The sequence below is a fragment of the Leptonychotes weddellii genome, chromosome 2 (assembly GCF_054177405.1).
Source record: "Leptonychotes weddellii isolate Sample4059 chromosome 2, ASM5417740v2, whole genome shotgun sequence".
In the NCBI taxonomy this organism is placed as follows: Eukaryota; Metazoa; Chordata; class Mammalia; order Carnivora; family Phocidae; genus Leptonychotes; species Leptonychotes weddellii.
Window position 1 is genome coordinate 23,616,854 of NC_138370.1, and position 19,903 is coordinate 23,636,756.

Here is a 19,903-nt window from a genome sequence, read left to right on the forward strand (position 1 = left end):
GGGAGGGGCAGAGGGAGAGAGAGACTCTTAAGCAGGCTCCATGCCCAGGGTGGAGGCCAACATGGGGCTCGATCTCACGACCCTGAGATCACGACCTGAGCCGAAATCAAGAGTTGGACACTTAACCGACTGAGCCACCTAGGGGCCCCCAAATTATATTTCTAATAAAGCTGCTTTAAAGGTAAAGTTTCATATTGGACTCAGCAAAGACTTTGAAAGCATTTAACTCTGAACATTAACTCTGCCAAATTCCAGACAAATTTCCAATCTACTACATAAGTAATGAGAAAACAATTCTAGAATGTACATAGGAAAAATCTATAGAAATGCCATGATTTAAGCTTAACTGCCCTGGTAATTCTAACCTCAAACCTTAAACAAACAAATATACAAAAAGTGTCCCTCTGGAATCCCATAGGTCTCATGAGGAATAAAGGTTACCTTTCCTTGTAACTCAGAGGAAAGCTTCCAGGACCAGATATATTTCATTTGCAGCCCCCCAAAGATTATAAGGATCGCTTAATATAAGCAAAATTGCTTTGCAATTGTAAATCTTTTTTTTTTTTTTTTGAGTAGGCACCACACCCAGTGTGGAGCCCATCGTGGGGCTTGAAGTCACAACTCTGAGATCAAGACCTGAGCTGAGATCAAGAGTTGGAGGCTTAACCAACTGAGCCATGCAGGTGCCCTGCAAATATAAATCTTTTTACATGTGAGAATTATAGCAACACAGGATATAAGGATTATACTTGGAGAGCTAAGTAGCGATAACCATAAACCCATTATTGATAGGAGAAAGCAGGTATCTTGCTTATTTAAAAAAATGGTTGAGAAGAAAGTAGACCGGTGGTGGCCAGGGGATGGGGCGGAGGGATAGGTGATTGTTCAATGGGCTTAGAGTTTCAGTTTTGCAAGGTGAAGAAGTTCTGGATGTTGGTTGTACAACAATGCGAATATACTTAACACTAATGAACTGCATATTTAGAAATGGTTAAGATGGTAAATTTTATGTTATGTGCTTTTTTAAAATCACAATTAAAAAAAAGAGTTGAATTAGATCAGAAGAGTGAGGTATTCAGATTGACTAAGGATATTTTTTGTACTCCCAATAAATTGTGAGTTTATATCTAAAAAAAAATTGAGAAAAGTCATTTGAGACTTGGAGGGTCAACTTGTGAGAAAGTGAAAGACAAATCACCTATGGAGTTGACTCAGGCTGGAAAGACAGAATATTTTGGTTTTGAAATCTTGAATTTTGAAATGTAACCAATGGTTACATGTCCAAGTAGTTTGAATTTGAGCATAGGAGGTGGGGGAGAAACTAGCATTCCCAGGGATCATTGCTCAGAAAGCTAGACAATATGATAGTACAAAGTCCTAAATACTTGGATTTATGTATTTAGCCTCTCTATGTTTACAGTGAGCCCTAGGTTGATAGGATAACCAAAAAAATTGTTTTGGCTGACAGTATTAAAATCTAAACAATTCCAGCTGGAAAGATGATATGGAAGAAGAATGCAAGTTAAGGCCATGACAAAGAATGGCCTCCATACCTAATTCAGAAAGAGCAAGACAAAAATGCCAATTTCTGAACTCCACTCTGGACCAATCGAATCAGAATCTCTGGGGTGGGGACCAGAACCTACATGTTTAATATGCTATGTACACGAATGTTTGAGAATGACCAGACTAAATTTTAAAGAGAGAAACCTCTGTCATTTTAATGGTGGTTAGAACTCATTAGAGGCAAATACACCGTTTAAGGATATTCTTGATGACACCATCATGGCCATGATTCTTTGAGTTCCTTAGAGGCACGTCAGAGAGTCTCTACTGTTTTCAAGGAGGGATTATTGGATTAAAACAATCTCTTTGAAATATTAGAAGAGATATACTTAAGTGAGTCAAATGGTAGTCTGTGTTGCAAGAACCAGCTGTCTGGCTAAGCTTGAAATTTTTAGAGCTATAATGAGAACTTTTATAGCTCTAAAGCAGGGATGACAAATAGCAAATATTTGGCATGAATGTTGTTCTTCTCTCTTTCCCTATAGACGCAGATTTCAAATTCTCAACATAGCACTTTAGGGCAGCCAATCAATTGTAGTAACAAACAAGATGAAACCAATTTGTCAGTACTTCTCCAGGGGCATGGAGGGGGTGTGTGTGGGAGAGAGTGGGTTCTCGTTAAAATTTTACACACACACACACACACACACACACACAGGTACGCACACACATGTAATATTCGTGCAGAGTAAAATTCACTTAGCTAAATATTTAGAAATGTGTAATGCAGATATAGTTTATAGACTTTGGTGTAATATATTTTGACTTAATCAGCTCTCTCTCTAAAAGGTATTATTATTTGTCCACCAAAATTTGGAAATGTTATAGTATCATGAGAAAGCACAAGATGCCCGAAAGAAGGACAAGAAAAAGTGGACCCTGCAAGTGAGAACTGAGTTTCATATTGGTTCATACTAGATCCCTGAATTTAGATATTATTGCCACGGTTACCCTTTTGCCCTATATAAAGCCTTGAAACTCTCCTGGAGAGAATCACATATATTATTTGTAGCAAGAATCAACCTACTTGGAATCTTGTTCTTAAGATGAAATAGCGAACCATGTTGTTTCTTTCCATCTTAAATTTGTAGTGCAAGAAGAAATAGAGAAGGAAAATATTATTTGATTGCTTCAACCTTTAAACAAATTTAATCTAGATTTTTACAAAGAAAAACTTTGATAATATCCAATGACTTGGTTTTCTAATTTACTGTACTATCACTTATGTCTTTCCAAATAAACCTGTAGCAGGTACTTTTGAAAGAGCAACATAAGTACCATGTTCATTCCTTCATATGGTTGCTTCTGAAAAATATGATTAAAAGTGAAGAATTTCTTATGAAAATCATAAAAGATAGACATAATTTTGCAGGGCAAATCTCATGAAACCTATCTTAACTAATTCATTTAATTAGTACAGCTCATAAATATTTGAAAATATCTCTTATGTTGTGTTGGCAATAACAAGGGGTGGGAGTAAATGATTTTTTTTTCTTAACATGTTTTCAGAATAATACTAGAAAAATTGAAATCATTCTTCTTTATCCAACTTGAGACATTAACAGAAGACCTGAATACAAAAGTTCCAAGTATTCCCAAGAAATCCTGTCTTTCAGGGTTGAAAAGAATCTTCAAGGTAATAACAATCCATTTTTTTTCTGATTTATTAATTCCCTTTACACATCCTAAATTAAGTGCATGTCTATTCTCTGCCTTAAAAAATTTCAGCAACAGGAAAGCAACACTACTTCTTGAAGTCTGCCCTCATGTTGAGCTGAAATTTCCTATAAATCTCCTATAGATCTTTATTCTGCCTGAAGCTTCCTCAGATTATAATTCTAAGACTTAAATTTTTTAAATCCAAAATTTAAATTGTAGTTAGAATACAAACAGGACAGAGAATTTTTAAAAAAGTTATACTGCCCGTAATGATCTTCTTGACTTGGTGACTATCTCTGTTACGTTCATCTTTTTCACAATTAGGAATTCATTCATTGTTTTGGAGCACTAATCATCGAAGGAGTAGTAGTTGGAAAGAGAAGTTAATGAACTTGCAGAACAACCAAATGTGTATATATGAATGATCTAGTATTTCTGATAAAATGTGATCCACTGGAATGAGCTATTAAGGTTATGTCATATATACTAATTATATAGATTCATATACAAAATATTGTTTTATTAATTTTGATCAACTCATTAATTATAGAATGTCCACAGGTTAGCAAACATACTATCAATTATTTTTAAGTATGTTAGTTATGTTTTCAGATATGCTCAATGAGCATCCATGGGAAGTATCTCTAAATTTAAATCAATGGGTCCCACTGTTAATTTGAAAAAAGTACCATAAATACATTACAGTACATATATAGTTCCTCTATCCTACACATAGATAAGACACAGGAAGAAGGTGAAAACATACGCTTCTAAAAAAATTAGTATATTTCTTATCATTTATATATCTCAAGAGACAATCAGCATTTTAAGTTTTAGCTTTTATTTTCTGTTTACCTAGCTTACTTTAGTAATTATGAACCATTTGAGCTACATGACATATGTCATAAAATGTAAAATTGAGGGACAGAACTAATTCTAAGACCCCTTCAAGTCTTAATATTTAATATTCACTAACAGTTGTATTAATAACTGTTGAGTATAGAAATAATTTACTTTCCTTTACTAAGATTTATATATGTTATTTAATAAATTAAAAATATGCTTCAGTCTCCATAAATTTGAATGCTAAGCTTTTCATATAAAAATTCATAATTGTTAATCTCTACCAGAATTATCTCAAGAGTGATGTCAAAAAATCAGAGAAGAAAGTTATTGAATGTAATGAAAGGATAAAAAGAGAAGAAAATGATTTTTACCTAAAGCTTAGTCAATTTATAAAAAATACTGTTTTAGATTTGTAAATTTCTCAAGGCAGAATGAATAGCTCTGAGTCTTCTTTCTACCAACATGCTACAGTTATTTTGACCACATTTCTCCTTCACTGTCTTATAGTTAAGGTAAAATCACATCAACATACAGCAGTGGTTCTTAAAGTGTGGTCCCCATTTTAGCAGCATCAGCTCACCTGGATATTTGTCAGAAATGCATATTTTTGATCCTCTCCTCACCACCCCAGACCTATAGACCATAAACTCAGGAAGTGGGGCCAGCAATCTGTGTGTTAACAAACCCTCTGGGTCATTCTTAATCACACCAAAATTTGAAAACCACTGGCCTGGAGTCACGGAGAAAAATGTGTATCTGTAAATAGGGTAGTCATCTCAGTTTATTCTGCTGGGGATAAGGAAAAGAGGAGGAAACTTGGTAATGAAATATAAAAATAAGTGGAGTGATATAGGAAGAGTAAGATGGTAAAAAGAGTTGCAAGAAACAATAAACTTTTCATTAATATTGACAAGACTTATTTCCAAATCAATTCAACATGACCAGTTGATTTTGGTTCATGAAAATGAAATTGTAGATCCATGGTAAATAGTAATTTGTCTCCTCTCTGCCCTTAAGGGTTAAATTGGGATGATCCATCTATATTCTCATCATCTGATCTCTTTTCAAAATTACTGACATTTATTTAAAATAGCTGGTTGAGATGAGAGGTTCAATCTGTAGACTATACTAAAGATCAAATAAGTTGTATTTATTAGTACTGAATTTCAACGAACTAGATGAACCCTTACATAAGGAGTGTCTTCTGGTAGCACCTGCCCCATATATAGGGATTAGTTTTGGATAAAATAATTCCTAGTAATCTGAGGCAGATTTACCAGTGGTGTTTGAAGGTAGATTGGGCTTTATTAGTCAGGGGGTTACATTTTGGGGTAAGTCTTGAAGATAGTTTGGCCTAACTGAATGAGTACAATCTTTGGCTTGGTGTCAATTTGGGTTCAAATATATTAGTTCTGAAATACTCAACCAGTTTCGGAAATCTCTGGAAAATCATATTAAAATGGGTCGGTAATAGGGTTGCTATAAGGATTAGAAGAGTTACAAGGGGTTCAGCAATGCCTAATATATGATAGATATTCAATAAGTAACAGCTGTTGGTACTAATAAATCTTGATCGACTCTTCCTTTGTTACCACCTTCTCTTTAAAAACGGTCATGGTGCAATTTTCCTAGAGGCTAAACTCATTTCTGAAATTACCTGTCAATTATGCTAGTCAAATTATTTCCTGAAGATCCATTGTGTACTGAAAAGTTGGATTAACTGAACTTTCAGCCCATATTTCCCAAGTGAAATGTTTCTGTTCTACCACATTCCTAAATTGCTGTATAGAAGAAATGTGGTAGGAGTGTTGAGATTAATTGAGTGAAGTAGTAGCCCTTCTTTCTTTGACTATAGATCTAGTTCATAGGGCGATTCCTTTAGCCTTTCTCTATTGTGTTTCAATTGTCACCTCAACAAATAAATAGGATTGAGTGGGGCCATGGGGGTAGTCGGAGAAATTAGTGTTCTTAGCCGCTTCCAACAGGGTACAGTGCATGAGAGGGGGAAAAAGAAGGGAAGAAAATTATGAGTGATGGAATTTTAGAACTCAATTTTTATATATGACTAAAGCATGGTTTACCCTTTCTGGAGAACAGCAAAAGATAAAATTCCATAATAAATTCAACTGAACTTTCAAACTATTTTATCCTATTGAGATTCTAGACTGTCAGTCATTGGTATAAATCACATTGCTAGTCTGAAAAACCTAGAAATAAAATACAGCAGCTTCTGAAGCAAATTAGCAAATGATAAGGATTTTTTTTTTTTTGTATCTAGGTGTCTTGTACATATCCTTATCCTTACTTCTTTTTTTTTTTTTTTTAAAGATTTTATTTATTTGAGAGAGAGAATGAGATAGAGAGAGCATGAGAGGGGGGAGGGTCAGAGGGAGAAGCAGACTCCCTGCCGAGCAGGGAGCCCGATGCGGGACTCGATCCCGGGACTCCAGGATCATGACCTGAGCCGAAGGCAGTCGCTTAACCAACTGAGCCACCCAGGCGCCCCCTTATCCTTACTTCTTATGGTTCTGCTGTTTTATTTGCTGGATAGTTTTGGCACTTACGTGTGTTCTTTTGGTAAAGTTGCTGAGAATGTTTAAAATGGGAAGCTACAGACAATTTCCACAAAATGACAAGGGCAAGTAACTGCCCAACTAAACTATTCTCTCATATCCCACTTAGATTTCAAGCAACACTGAAGAAGAAACAACCAAGAACCTAAAATGTATCTGTTATTTCTAGAAGAGGGAGGAGAAAAACATTACAACAGACCATTCACTCTATAGAATTTGTAGAGAAGTGACCAACCAGATTGCTATTGTGAACCACCACCAGGCTCAAAGCTGTTTTAGTATATGGAGTATGTCTGCAATGGAATTTTATGTGCACAGATATTTTTGGAATTAGTAAAATACACATGTGTAGACACACTTCAAAATACACTTTGGTTACTCTGAAGCACTTTCTTTGATAAACAAACGGGCACCAAAAAGAGAGGTCTAGGGGGAGAGGTCTCTCTTTTCCCTGTGCTCTATTGGCAGTGGTGCTGGCACACTTGTCCACTGGACGATTGGGGCACTTAAATAAATGCATCTGGGACAAAAATCCTTGTGTGTTCTTCTCTTCCCCTTCAATCATCAACCTTGGTAGTTTCTCAAGGCTAAAAACAAAACAAACAAACTCATGATAATGTTTTATCTTTGCACACCCTAGTAGTTACAGGTCCTCTAAAGTAGAACCCTACTGTTCACAGTTCAGTGCCCTTCCTGATTTCCTTTGTTAAACATCATTACTTGTAACATACTATGTTCAAGAGACCAAGGAAATAGAGGTCAAGGGTAGTACTTCATTCTCAGGGGTCCCTGCAGTGATAGTAGCAGTGTATTATTTAGCAATGTAATTTAAGATTATTTCAGGTACAATGACATTTCAGGAAATGATGTTATTTTTAAAATTCTTTTGCCATGCACAATGTAAGAAGTGACCACAGAATGTGTAGAAACAAGTGATGCTTCCAAGGATAAGACCTCACATAGATAATAAAAATATTCCTATAAAAAAATTAAAGCATAGGATAGTCACGTAGTTAGCATATAACAATTTGATCTTAAAAAGGACTAGGAACAAAATTTCATTTTGTGTGGTTCAAGAGATACATACGTGTGATAAAAAACTGCCACTTCTGCATGTTCTTTGGGTATCATCACAGATTGCTGCATTATTACAGTTGTTTTTAATAGAGACTGTCTTACACTTTCCAATTCTGGTATTCTCTGCTTTTCTTTCACACTCCATTGACACAGAATTTTAGAAGTTTAGAGTGGGAGGGAACCTTAGCTTCTAGCATGATCTTGTTTGTTTTTTTAAAGATTTTATTTATTTTATTTTTAGAGAGAGCGAGCGGGACTGGGGAGAGGGGTGGGCGGTCGGGGAGAGAGGGGAAGGGAGAGAATCTTAAGCAGACTCTGAGCTGAGTGTGGAGCCCTACACAGGGCTCGATCTCACAACCTTAACATGATCTGAGCTGAAACCAAGCGTCGGATGCTTAACAGATTGAGCAACCTAGGAGCCCCTTGTTCATTTTTCATAAAAGGAAGTCATCCTACTGAAGTTAAATGGTTTGCTGAGAGGCCATCCACTGGCAGAATTAGGTCTTATTATTCTTTCTCAAATGATCTTTTAAAGGTTAAATAAGTAGGGACTTAGTTTTGAGAATGTCTTATTTCTCCCATTTCAGTTATACTGATTTCCTTTGTTATAGGCAAACAAAATAATAAGCCACTACCTTTCTCTTCTCTCTTACTTATACATTTGCTACCTCTAGGCAACAACCTCATCAAATCCACAAGAAATAAAATCCTGAAGAATATGTACTATACTACAGAACCATTTTCTCTAAGAAAAGTAAGATACTAAATATTTCTGAATATAGGCATCTCAAAAGAAAGTCTGTCTTTAATCAGATCAAATAAAGCAAACGGGTTTATACCACCATTTTGATAAAGACAAAAACCCACAAAAGGATTTTTCCCCCCAATCTTACACTTTGAGCAACTCTAACTTTTAACTACTATGAACATTTTTCTTAGGGATTACTTTCCCTTTTCTTTACCTCTATTATTTCCTGGGAACAATGAAAATTTTGAATAGAATAACATAGAAACTAAGTATACAAGGGGGAAAAATGAGAGGATAAGCAACTCCTATTCAGTCTTAGAAATAAGTCAACAACAGAAAAGAAGAAACTGTATATTCCATTTAAATGAGTATTTTCTTTATATTCACATCACAAACTAACTTCACTGTAGCAGCACTAATTTCATTATGAGTCAAGTTTTTATTCACTGGTAGATGTCACTGGCCTCAATAAGAATAAGCAATTTCTCACAAAGGATTTTTGAAAGAAGATAGCTTGGAAAACATAATTTACCAGAAAGTACTAACACGGGAAACTCCTTCATTAAGGATGGGAGATTCCTAATTTTTTTTCAGCCTAAATTTAAGCAAAACTCATTCCTGCAGGAGAATTTACCTTCCTTTTGACCCCTTTCTTTAAATAAGAAGCAAAACATATAAACCATTTTAAGCTTGAACAAGTAACTACCTGGAGATTTTAACCAATGTTATAGATTCTGCAAAGGATGATGAGTTATTGATCATTAAAAGAAACAAACTCTTTTATGCTTTAAATATATATGTTTAAGAGGATTCTGTCTTCTAACAACTCTCTCATTTTACAAACAGAAAATCATGCCACCAATTATGGAGATAATATTCTGAAGTTTAAACCAATGCTTGAATTTTTCAAACCTTTTAACATTTTCGTAAAATTTACAGATACAAATCCATTTAAAAAAATTCCCCCCAATTCTCATATATTTTAAGGTATTTCTAACAGTACTGGCTCTTTTACTCTGGTTGATTTGATTTATAACTAGACAGTATCCTTCAGGGTTCCAATACGGAACTTTCAATTTGTCAGATAATTTTTTCTTGGTGGTTATTAGAAAGGTGACTTTAAAATACATGCTTGATGTGAATGAAAAGAGAATAATGATTTTTTTGGACAGGGGAGGTTTTGAAAAACTATTAAAGCATTGTCTACGGCCATACTACCCTGAACGCGCCTGATCTCGTCTGAAAAACTATTAAAGCATTATGCTCACTTCATTTTAAAAAACAATTTACTGTTTTATACTCTTCTAGCAGAGAATGGAGATGGTTTAGTTGTATTTGAAACCTCATAGCCCCAAAGTTTTCATCTCTCTCCAAATCACTGTAGTACCCCTTCTGGTCCCAAGGACATCTGACAGACTCTGAGTCCTTCTGTGGGGGAATATATGCTTTAAACAATCAGGACTAGTGTTACCCCTTTGTGTAGTGATAGATTTGACTATAAGTTGCTAAAGGCATTATTCATTAATAACCTTATCATCATAAAGATAAAGCTCATGTTAACAAATCAAAAGATTTCAACAGTCATAGCATAACCTTTCACTACAGTTCTAGCACTCATTTGCTCTCATAATGGCAAAGTCTTTGGATAAAAATAAGATAATAGCAGAATTAGTAAAAACTTGACTGAAAGTGATAATTTGTTAAAGCTTTTAAATACGGGTGTTTTTCATTGGAAAACATAGTTAAGCTAAAATAATACTTGGTAAAATAGCTTAATATCTTGCCAGTCCTGAACCATATTACTTCAGGAAAAAGACCAATATTTTTTTGCGGGAAGGAAGATGGGAAGACAGGAAGGGCAAGGTGGTTAGGTTAGGAAGGGAAATTAAACATTTATACATTTTAAATTAATATATACATATATTTGCATTTTAAGTAAATATCAATGGGATTCATTTAAAATTTCCTTGAGGTTCCCTTGGTGTAATAATATAGTTCAAATTAAGTGCTATGTTAACTAGATCAAGTATAGTATCTGAATAAAAGGGAAAAAATTCATTTAAAATAACATCCAAAATTGATACTACTAGGTACAAGACAGTGTATATATTTTCATTTGTATGTGCAAAAAGAATATATTTATATACACATATGCTTGTATATTCAGAGTAACTCTAGAAGGATACACAAGAAATTGGTAACACTGGTTGTTACTTTTCACTAACTGTAGCATTTAAATTTTGTACCATATATATGTTTTCCCTATTCAAAACTATTGATTAAAAACCCACTACTAAAATAAATTTAATTTTAACAATCACGTCAAATTAAGAAAAAAAGACTAATTTTTTTACATTATACAAGAAAATATACTAACGCATATATTGTTTTTCCAAGATCCACCTACATAAATTTTGTTATATTTACTTTCTGACAGTAACTGTGATCTAAAAACTCAAATTTCACATGACCTTAACTTGGGAAAAACACATTTTCCCTGTACCTCATTGCTACAGTACTGTGGACTATGGGTTGTCTCACCAGCATGCTAACATCTTTACTCTCTTCCTCCGATGGGTTAGCCATTAGCCACCGTTTCTCTATGAAATTCAAGAAATCTTTAAGGAAACTTCAGAAGGACTTTAAGAATCTTATTTGGCAGTGATAAATATTATACCTGTATTATTCTTTTGGCACAGAATCAATTTTAACTTCTCTCTGTGGTTTACTTTAGATTTTATCCTGCCAAAGATGTTTGGTGTTTTGGTAAAGACAGACTTCAAACTATGTGGTGACTAAGCCAAGCCCTTACATAAAGCTTGGAATAGGATTTTATAAATAGTTCCAATGAAAGACATTTTGAAATAAGCAGGGGAAAAAAACTCACACTTATAAAAATTATTTTCAGAACACCACTTAAAAGTTCAAATTGAGTCCTAATCACTTAAATATTAAAATAAACCATAAAACAAAATCTAAAGGAGTGATAGTACATACATCAACTTTCAATGGTAGCTGCTTATTAAAAATGAGTGTCTGAGGGTGTATTCCAATTTCATCCTCTTCAAATTGTGCAGCTCAGATAAATGTTTATTTTACTGAAAATATTTGCAAAATTACAATATAAATACATGAATATATTAAGATAGAATGACTATATATAATGTATTCTTATCCATATATATAAAATGAATGCAGTAAATATAGCATATTCTCAATGAATTATTAGTACACAGTGTTTCTTAGTAAAGTACATACAACCTATTATTAAGCAATAGTTATCTAGTTTTCAAATGTACATCTCAGGAAGTTTTTAGGATGAAAGGATACACTAAATCTCCCAATACCCCTTTTGGTCGGTGAAAGTTAGTTCTGCAAATTTTGAAATAATACTATGTTTATTTTAGCAATGGTTCTTAGGCTCTTTGCATTTTCTTAATTTGAAACTTTATTTCTTTAGTCTGGGTGTTTTCTTAATGAGGCCATATCAGCCAACCATACTTTGAATTCTAATACAGTATCATGTACTGTCTTTTCATTAGTCATTTTAACACACATCAACAATGAAACAGAATTATTAAAATTTTTTTTATCTGCACAAATTCCCAAAATTAACTTTCAGGGTATTATGGGTATCACAGGGAGTCTCAACTAGATAGAGTCTCAACTCTAATACTAATCTGGGCTAGAAATAGTTTTTTTTTTTTTATTGATTTTAGGTCTTAAGAATACAAATATGAACTCTACTTGAAAAGTGTTTGTTAAATGTATTGGGATTTGTTTCAAAAGCATCTTCTACCCTCCTCCATTACACCGATTTAATGGAAACTTGTTATTATAGCAGTTCCAACACAAACATCTGCATGCAAGAGATCACCCTACAGATTCTAACTACATAGTTATTGAAACACATCCCACCTGTCGAGTGGCATAAATGTACATCCTCTATATACAAAAGGTAAAGTGCATTATTAAATTAGTGAACTGACAGATTGTCTGCCTGGACCATATAGCTTTCTAATAGACAAATGTGAAATTCTCCCATTAGAACCAATTATTTCAAGAGGTTCCAACTAGCTTTTCCACCCTGTCATTTATTTTTTGGCCATGCTCTTTAGTGCAAATAAGCTGTGTTTGACTCAAGTTTAAGGGACATGGCAGTTTGGGGCTTTAACAAGGAAAATTATAAAATGTGGCAGAACTTTTAATACTTTTATAATACATTGCATCTTTTGCATATAAGCAACAGATTAGTGCTGCTTTCAATTGCTAGGAGCACACTGCCAACTATTAGGAGGAACCCGTTTCCAAATTTCATACTATTAGCTTATATTATTACAGTTTTGAGTCTATACCACATTATACTTGGGTTATTATGTGCAAACATCATCAGTGTTTTAGAATTATACAGTGAACTAGTAATTTTGGTTACTAACTTGGAATGCTCATTTTTTGACTTCTAACATCCAGTTGCCTTAAGAGTTTTAATGTCTTCAAGGCTGGGATCCTATTATTTTGAAGAATACCATGTACACTTGCAGCTTCATTTATGTTACAAATGACAATAAATAAAATGTATATTGCACAGATAAAAATAGTAGCTTATTTTATAAGATACATGGCAATACATGTCCTAATACCAGAGTTTTGAACTGGATCTTATTTGATTATGGCTAATGAATAATTGGGAATTTTAAGTATCAAAAAATCATAACATCATTTCATTTTTCAATGAATACATATAAAAAAGTGAAACAAAAGGACTGGCAGAAGGTTTAGTGATTCTAATGTATATTCAATTGCCGGTATATATGCATCTACCAATCTATAGCTTTGAGATGGTAATAACTTTGAAGTATACATACAATGTAGAAGATTTGGCTACTAACTAATTCTTGACTTAAATAATTAATGCAAAATTAATATTTATATACAATGAATTAAAGGTATTTCTCTTTAAGTCTGACATAGTATTGTGTATATGTATATATACACACATGTATGTATATATATAGACATAAACACTCAAATCTTATCAGACTAAAAACCAAAAAAGAAATCATTTAGATTTAATGGATATAAATATTTTAGGAGGGAAGGTTTTAAGAGAGAGTATATAGTCATAGCAATAGTGATAGGAACACTCGAATACTGGAGCATTCATCGCTCCCGTTTGCCAAAATCTGACAGGTTGATAATTATTAATAGGCACTATGATGGGCAGCAATAACAATCAGTAGTACAGTAATTCAAGTGCACATCACTCCTTCATATACCAAAAACTACTTTTTATCAAGTCTACAATAGTTATTTTACAGTTAGGACTGTTTAAAGATCCTTGCTACTTTTAGAGTCTCAACACCCACCATGTGCTATTAACTCTAGTACTAACATTATCTTCTAACCTTCAGTTGTTCCATAGTAATCCAGATGGTCCACAATTATAATGAACTAATGAGATTCCTTCATACTACTTGAGGAAACATGAAATACAATCTGAAAACCAATACCAGCATGTATGTCTGGGTTACTGATTGCTTGTTTTTAAATAAGATAAGCCAGTACTACTCTTTCCTTGACTCACAAAGTTCTCTTAGTGACCTTACTTAAATGGGTTCAGGGACAAACTGCTGAAGGAAAAAATTATTAAAATAATTTTAAACTACTTATATAAAAGGAGAGCTACATTCTGATCTCAATCCATGCAGCCAGCTCTCATCAATGAGAGCTATATTTGGGGGTTGAAATCAGTGTCTGGCTCTTAAACATGATTATATGGACTTATTGTGTGGGAGGTGAATAAAGCCAAGATAAAAGACAATAATTTCAATCAGAATAAAATGCAGCTCAACAGATAAAATTCCAGTCAGTTAATACAGGGTGGGTTGGTACACATATACACTTTATCCACTTGTTTAAAAATTGCTTAGGTGTTGAAAAATTGCTGTGGCACTTCCTGGAAAGTAATTTTTAATACAGGTAAATGGGTGAGTCTTGCGTAAAGTAAACCTTTTTAAGTATCATAAAGAGCACCTTGGAAAATGCCTGAATTTTCCTTTCAAATATGTTTATAACCAATCCTTAAATAATTTTCCCAGGCTGAAAATTTATATTCTAAGTGCTTTTTAGAAAAAGAGTTGTTTTTTTTTTCCCTGGAATTAAAATACCTGTAAAAGCCAGGTTTCTATTGGAAGTGTTGACACTGTTTTAAGGGTAGCAAAAGTGCTACTAAAATGTATTATTACAGATGTATTTTTGTATCAGCTAACTGGTGCACCAACCCCTCTGAAATAGTGCTAAAGAAGAAGCATAAAATATAACACCTTGAGTCCATGATATATTTTGGGAAAAAAACTCTCACAACCTTCAAATTAGCACGAAAGGCTAAAACACCAAGATTTCCAGAGCAAAGCCATAGGATGAAGCCTCCCACTCAACAGCGACATAAAAGTAATTCCTCAAACTTTGGAACGTCAATAAAAATATAGGGTATAGTGAAGAGAGGTAAAGATGGGATTAGAATAACCAATTAAAACTCTCCCACGGCTTTGATATGGCAACTATAAACTGCAGGGTTACCACAAAATTTGAAATTATGAATACTATCGTAACTGTAAGATTTGATTTTTTCATGGTACTTTTTGATATTCAGTTATCCAATGAACTAATATATTTCTACATGTTCTTTTATAAAGAAATATATTAATACCATACTTGAGGTCAATTTCTGTTTCTGTGGTAACTGCGCTACAGGTAAGCTTAGCAGCTTTTAATGAAGTAGGGATGGAATACTTTCTCGGGGAACTGGTTAAATAGAAGTTCACACTTCCATATTAAGTATATGTATATGTTCTCAGGATCATGTTATAGTGCAATGTAAATCTTAGTTATGGTATTTAGAAGGTCAGAATGTCATATTTTGTGCTGATTTGCATACTTCAATAGTCTGGAGCAGTTGAAGCAGCTACACTATTTAGCTCTGGGAAGGCTGGAATTCCCATAAGAATTATAATGTTCTATGTATAACATGAGAATCAGACTCCTTGAAGTATAAACTATTGGAGGTATTACTAATAACAAAGGGCCAAAAAAAGAGAAAAACTTCTTCAAATGATTATGGATCAGTACTTTTAGCCAATTTATGATTTTAAATTTTGCCTGATGGAGTTCAATTTCACTCTAGTCGAGGCATTCTTGTTCTTCACCACTGGCCCTTCTGCCATCCATTCTCTTTTCTTTATGGCTGTTGCAAATTTTCCTCATCTCTTCTTCATACTTGATAAAATTCTCCCCAAACCTTGTCCAAGCTTTGAATGGAACAGTAATAGTATTACGGTAAGGTGGCCTCACCTCACTTACCTTCAGGAAAATTCCATATTTATTAGAGCCCACATCAAAGTAGAACCTTTTATTGTCCACTCTGAAAGAAGTCCCCTCTGGGAGTTCAAGTGGGTCATCATCTTCACCTCTTCGTTCTTCTATGTCCCCTTCGCCATAGTCTTCAATGAGCTGAACCAAGGCATCACGAAACTCAATCATTCCTTGTGCGGGGAGCACAATAGTCTGTTCTTGGCCCAAACTGTGACCAAAATAACCTATCATGCCAGTCCCTCGCATCATGGTTTGTCTAATTCTTAGGAAGCGACCCCGTTGATTTTCCTTTAGGTCTAGATAATATTTCCTATTGTCCCTCTCTATGTAGTCTGTTTTGAGGACACTATGAGGGTGCTCTTCGGACCCTACAGAGACAGGTGGGGAGGGTGCCGAGTGCTTCTGTCTCCTCCTGGAGGCTTGATCTTTGCCGTGGCCATGCTCTTGCCGGTGGCCTTTCAGGCCCAGGTGGGCGTAATGCTCGATGAAGTCCCCTAGACAGTCCTTCAGCTCCGCTGCCACAGACAGGGACAGAGTCAGTTTACTCTTTCTGATATTGTCCTGCCGGCCTCTCCCTATCCAGACTTCGGCTATCTTTAGGAACCGGCCCCGGGAGCTTTGCTTTACGTCTAGGTAAAACCTCTTTTTCTGGATGTCCACTCGTTTGGAGGCCAGCTCCTGGATTTCGGCTGCGCCCCCAGCCTGATTAGGGGTGGCTGAAGCCGCGTAGTGGGGGTAGTGGGCCTGGGGATAGAGTCTACTCTTGCTTAGGCCAGAGCCCCCTACATTCTTGCCGCCGCGGCCGCGGCCACCGCCGCCTCCCCTCCGCCTGGCTCTTTCCATCTTCAGCTGCAAGTGACAAACAGACACACGGGGTGGGGGAGGGGTGTTGAGAACAATCGCAGACGCCCCTCGGCCTGCGCTGCCCCCGCCTCCGCCCGGGACCCCCACTCCGGGCCGCGGTGCACGGAGCCCTCCGCCGCAGAGCCCGGCTCCCGCGTCTGCCCAACCGTCGGCGGCGACAGGCGGCGTCTCCCGGCTCTGCACCGCGCACATAGCATCCCTCCGCCGCCCGGGCCTCCCGCTCGCCGCCGGGCCGCCAGCCTCGGGCTCCGCAGCCCCGGGGTCCCCAGCCAGCAAACACTCACATCGACACTGCCATCACCGCCGCTACCGATGCCCTTCACGACCGCCGCCGCCGCCAGCTCTCGGCCCCTCTGCTGCAGCCGCCGCAGCCGCTGCCCCCCGCCAGCTCCGCCGCGGCCGCTCGCACCGTCCCCCGCCGGAGCAGCCGGGCAGGGGCATCGCCTGCGGCGCCCGCCGCCGCCGCCCCTCCTGCGGCCGCTGCGGGGGCCGCCGCCTCTCTTCGGGCACCGGCCCGATACCCGCCGGGAGGGGAGAGGGGGGTGGCGGCAGGGGGCGGGCCGTGGACCCCGCCTCCTCCAGCACAGCCCGCTGAAGGGAAGAGAAGGTCTCGCGCTCTTCCTGGGGGCGCGCCGAGACCGAAGCCCAGAGCGCGGGGCCGGAGCGTGAGTGCGAGGTGACTGGACAGGTGTGAAGACGGGAATGAGGACGGGGGTGGCGAGAGTGTTCAGACTTCTTCAGGTTCCGCCGGGATGCAGGACTCTGGCGGCCCACTGGCGCGGGCACAGAGACTACACCTCCCGGAGTACTCAGCGGCAGCGAGTCTTTGCGCATGCGCGCCGCGTAGCCAGCTGGGCTTGGTGGCAGGGCTGCATCGCAACTCGAGCGGAGGACGGGGACGGGGGCGGGGCGTCCGCCTTCCAGAGCTGATGTGTCCTGGGGACGCCGTGACGCTGCGGCGTGCGCTCCGCAGCGCGGGAGTGAAGTCTGTCGAATTGCTTTCTAGCCTGGATACCTGAGTTCCAGGCCCTGCTGTTGTGGCGCTTCACAAGTCATCCAGCTGAAGGAGGAGGCCGGTTGAACTGACTCTTCTCAGGGTAACGTGTCCACTCCACCCCTGTTTTAGCTAGCTCCAGACCCTGGGGTATCATTCGAGCCTTCTCCGACATTGGAGGTGCTCAGTCCGGCAAAACAGGCCTCTGGGCAGTGTGTGGGAGGTGCGTTAGAAACGGGTGTCCTCTGCCCCTTTCCGCCTCCCGAGCATACAGGAAAGGGACCTGCCGCTGGCCTGCCCAGAGCTTCCCTCCCTCAGCTTGTGCCACCGGTTGCCTGTCGTGGGTCCTTAGGACTGGGCCCTTCGGGTCCAGCCTTTACTGCTGCAGAAAGCGAGCCACTCCATATTTACACAACAGAGTCCGGGGAAATAACCTGTTATGTGTAATTTAGCAGATTAAGTTGGATTTCTTGAATTTATTTTATTTATTTTTATTTTTATTTCTTGAGTTTACATCCTTTAAATCCATAATTTTCTTTTTTCATGGCTGAATCTGAGTTGTTTTCTGGATAGATTTGAGTATGGGAAAATACCAGTCCCTATGGTATGAAATCCTTAGGATGCTTATTTAGCAGTCTTTAAGTCATGGTACTTAAGGTTTTGTATAATTTGGTATGTTAATTTTAGGGATATTGGGATGGATAGGGCAGTTTAGATTTTGATGTCATTGAATAGTGGTCTCCTTTTATTAATTCAACAGATATTTATTGAGCACTCCCCTAGGCTCTGGGGATACCAACAATGAACAAAACGGGCACAAGTCTTTCTGCTTTTGGACCTTTCATTTTGGAGAGAGATAGACAGTAAGTCAAATGCCCAGTATGTCAGAAGGTGAAAATCCTTTGGAGAATAATAAAGAGAGATGATGACTGTGGGTGGGAGCTGCAGTTTTACAATAGCTTGTCAGGGAAGGCCTCACTGAAAAGGTAATTTTTGAGTAAAGAGTTGAAGGAAATGGGAGAGCTAGTTCTGTGGCCATCTGGGGGAAAGAAAGTGCAAAGGCCCTGCGGAAGCCTGTTGGTGTGTTCAAAGAGCCGCTGAGGAGGCCAGTAAGTTAGAGCAGAATGAAATAGTAATGGAAGAATTGTAGGAGATAAAATCGGACAGGAAAGAGCAGGGGGCAGATACTGTAGAACCTGGTAGGTTATTTTGAAAATTTGGGTTTTCATTGAGGGAGATGGGAAGCTATTGGAGAGTTTTGTCAGGGAAACACCATCATCTGAATGATCTTTTTAAACAAAATAGTGGTAAAATATATATAACAAAATGTGCCAATGTAACAATTTTTAAGTATACAGTTCAGTAACATTAATTACACTCCCTATGTTGCACAGCCATCACCACTATTTTTTTTTTTTTTAAGATTTTATTTATTTATTTGACAGAGAGAGCAAGAGAGCACAGGCAGGGGTAGGGGCAGAGGGAGAGGGAGAAGCAGGCTCCCCGCTGAGCAGGGAACCCAATTTGGGTTGATCCCAGTTGGGATCATGACCTGAGCCAAAGGCAGATGCTTAACCCACTGAGCCACCCGGGTAGGTGCCCCCATCACCACTATTTTTAAAATTTTTTCACCCCAAACAAATTGTAACTAACTGGTTAATTAAGCAGTAATTCCTTATTGCCCCCTCTGCCTAGCTCCTGGTAACCTCTAATATAATCTCTCTTTATGAATTTGCTCATTCTGGAATCACAATATTTGGGCTCTTAAAGTTTTTTTATTTTTATCTTTATTTTTTAAATATTTGTGCTTTTTTTTTTAAAAGATTTTATTTATTTGAGAGAGAGAGAGTGAGACAGAGCATGAGAAGGGGGAGGGTCGGAAGGAGAAGCAGACTCCCCTCTGAGCACCGAGCTCCGAGCTCCGATGCAGGACTTGATCCCCGGACTCCGTGATCATGACCTGAGCTGAAGGCAGTCGCTTAACCAACTGAGCCACCCAGGCACCCTAATGTTTGTGCTTTTGCATCTGGCTTATTTCACTCAGCATAATGCTTTCAGGGTTCATCCATGTTGTACCCTGTATCAACTTAATTCCTTTTTATGGCTGAATAATATCCCATTGTGTGATTATACTATGTTTTATCTAATCATCTGTTGATGGACACTTGGGTTTTTTTCCACTTTTGGCTATTGTGAATGATGCTG

General features: G+C 37.7%; 2 protein-coding genes across 5 annotated transcripts in view; one reads left to right on the plus strand and one right to left on the minus strand.

The window, feature by feature from the left end:
* Nucleotides 1-17,462, minus strand: part of PURG (purine rich element binding protein G) — a 39,021-nt gene extending 21,559 nt beyond the window's left edge. Inside the window, exons 1-3 of one of the 4 annotated variants that reach the window (XM_081808738.1) lie at nucleotides 16,989-17,462; nucleotides 15,829-16,689; nucleotides 5,620-5,621 (exon numbers count right to left, since the gene is read on the minus strand). In XM_081808738.1, coding sequence (XP_081664864.1) covers nucleotides 5,620-5,621; nucleotides 15,829-16,683 — 857 coding nt within the window. In that variant the 5' untranslated portion in view covers nucleotides 16,684-16,689; nucleotides 16,989-17,462. Of the gene's footprint in view, nucleotides 1-5,619; nucleotides 5,622-9,644; nucleotides 16,690-16,988 lie in introns of those variants that run through there. The other 3 variants (XM_081808731.1, XM_081808727.1, XM_031026278.2) reach the window with 3 other exon arrangements.
* Nucleotides 17,463-17,608: 146 nt separating this feature from the next.
* The window catches only part of LOC102739174 (WRN RecQ like helicase), a 133,192-nt gene continuing 130,897 nt past the window's right edge, over nucleotides 17,609-19,903 (plus strand). Inside the window, exon 1 of the mRNA XM_081812890.1 lies at nucleotides 17,609-17,801. The gene's annotated coding sequence lies outside the window, so the exon portion shown is untranslated. The remainder of the gene's footprint in view (nucleotides 17,802-19,903) is intronic.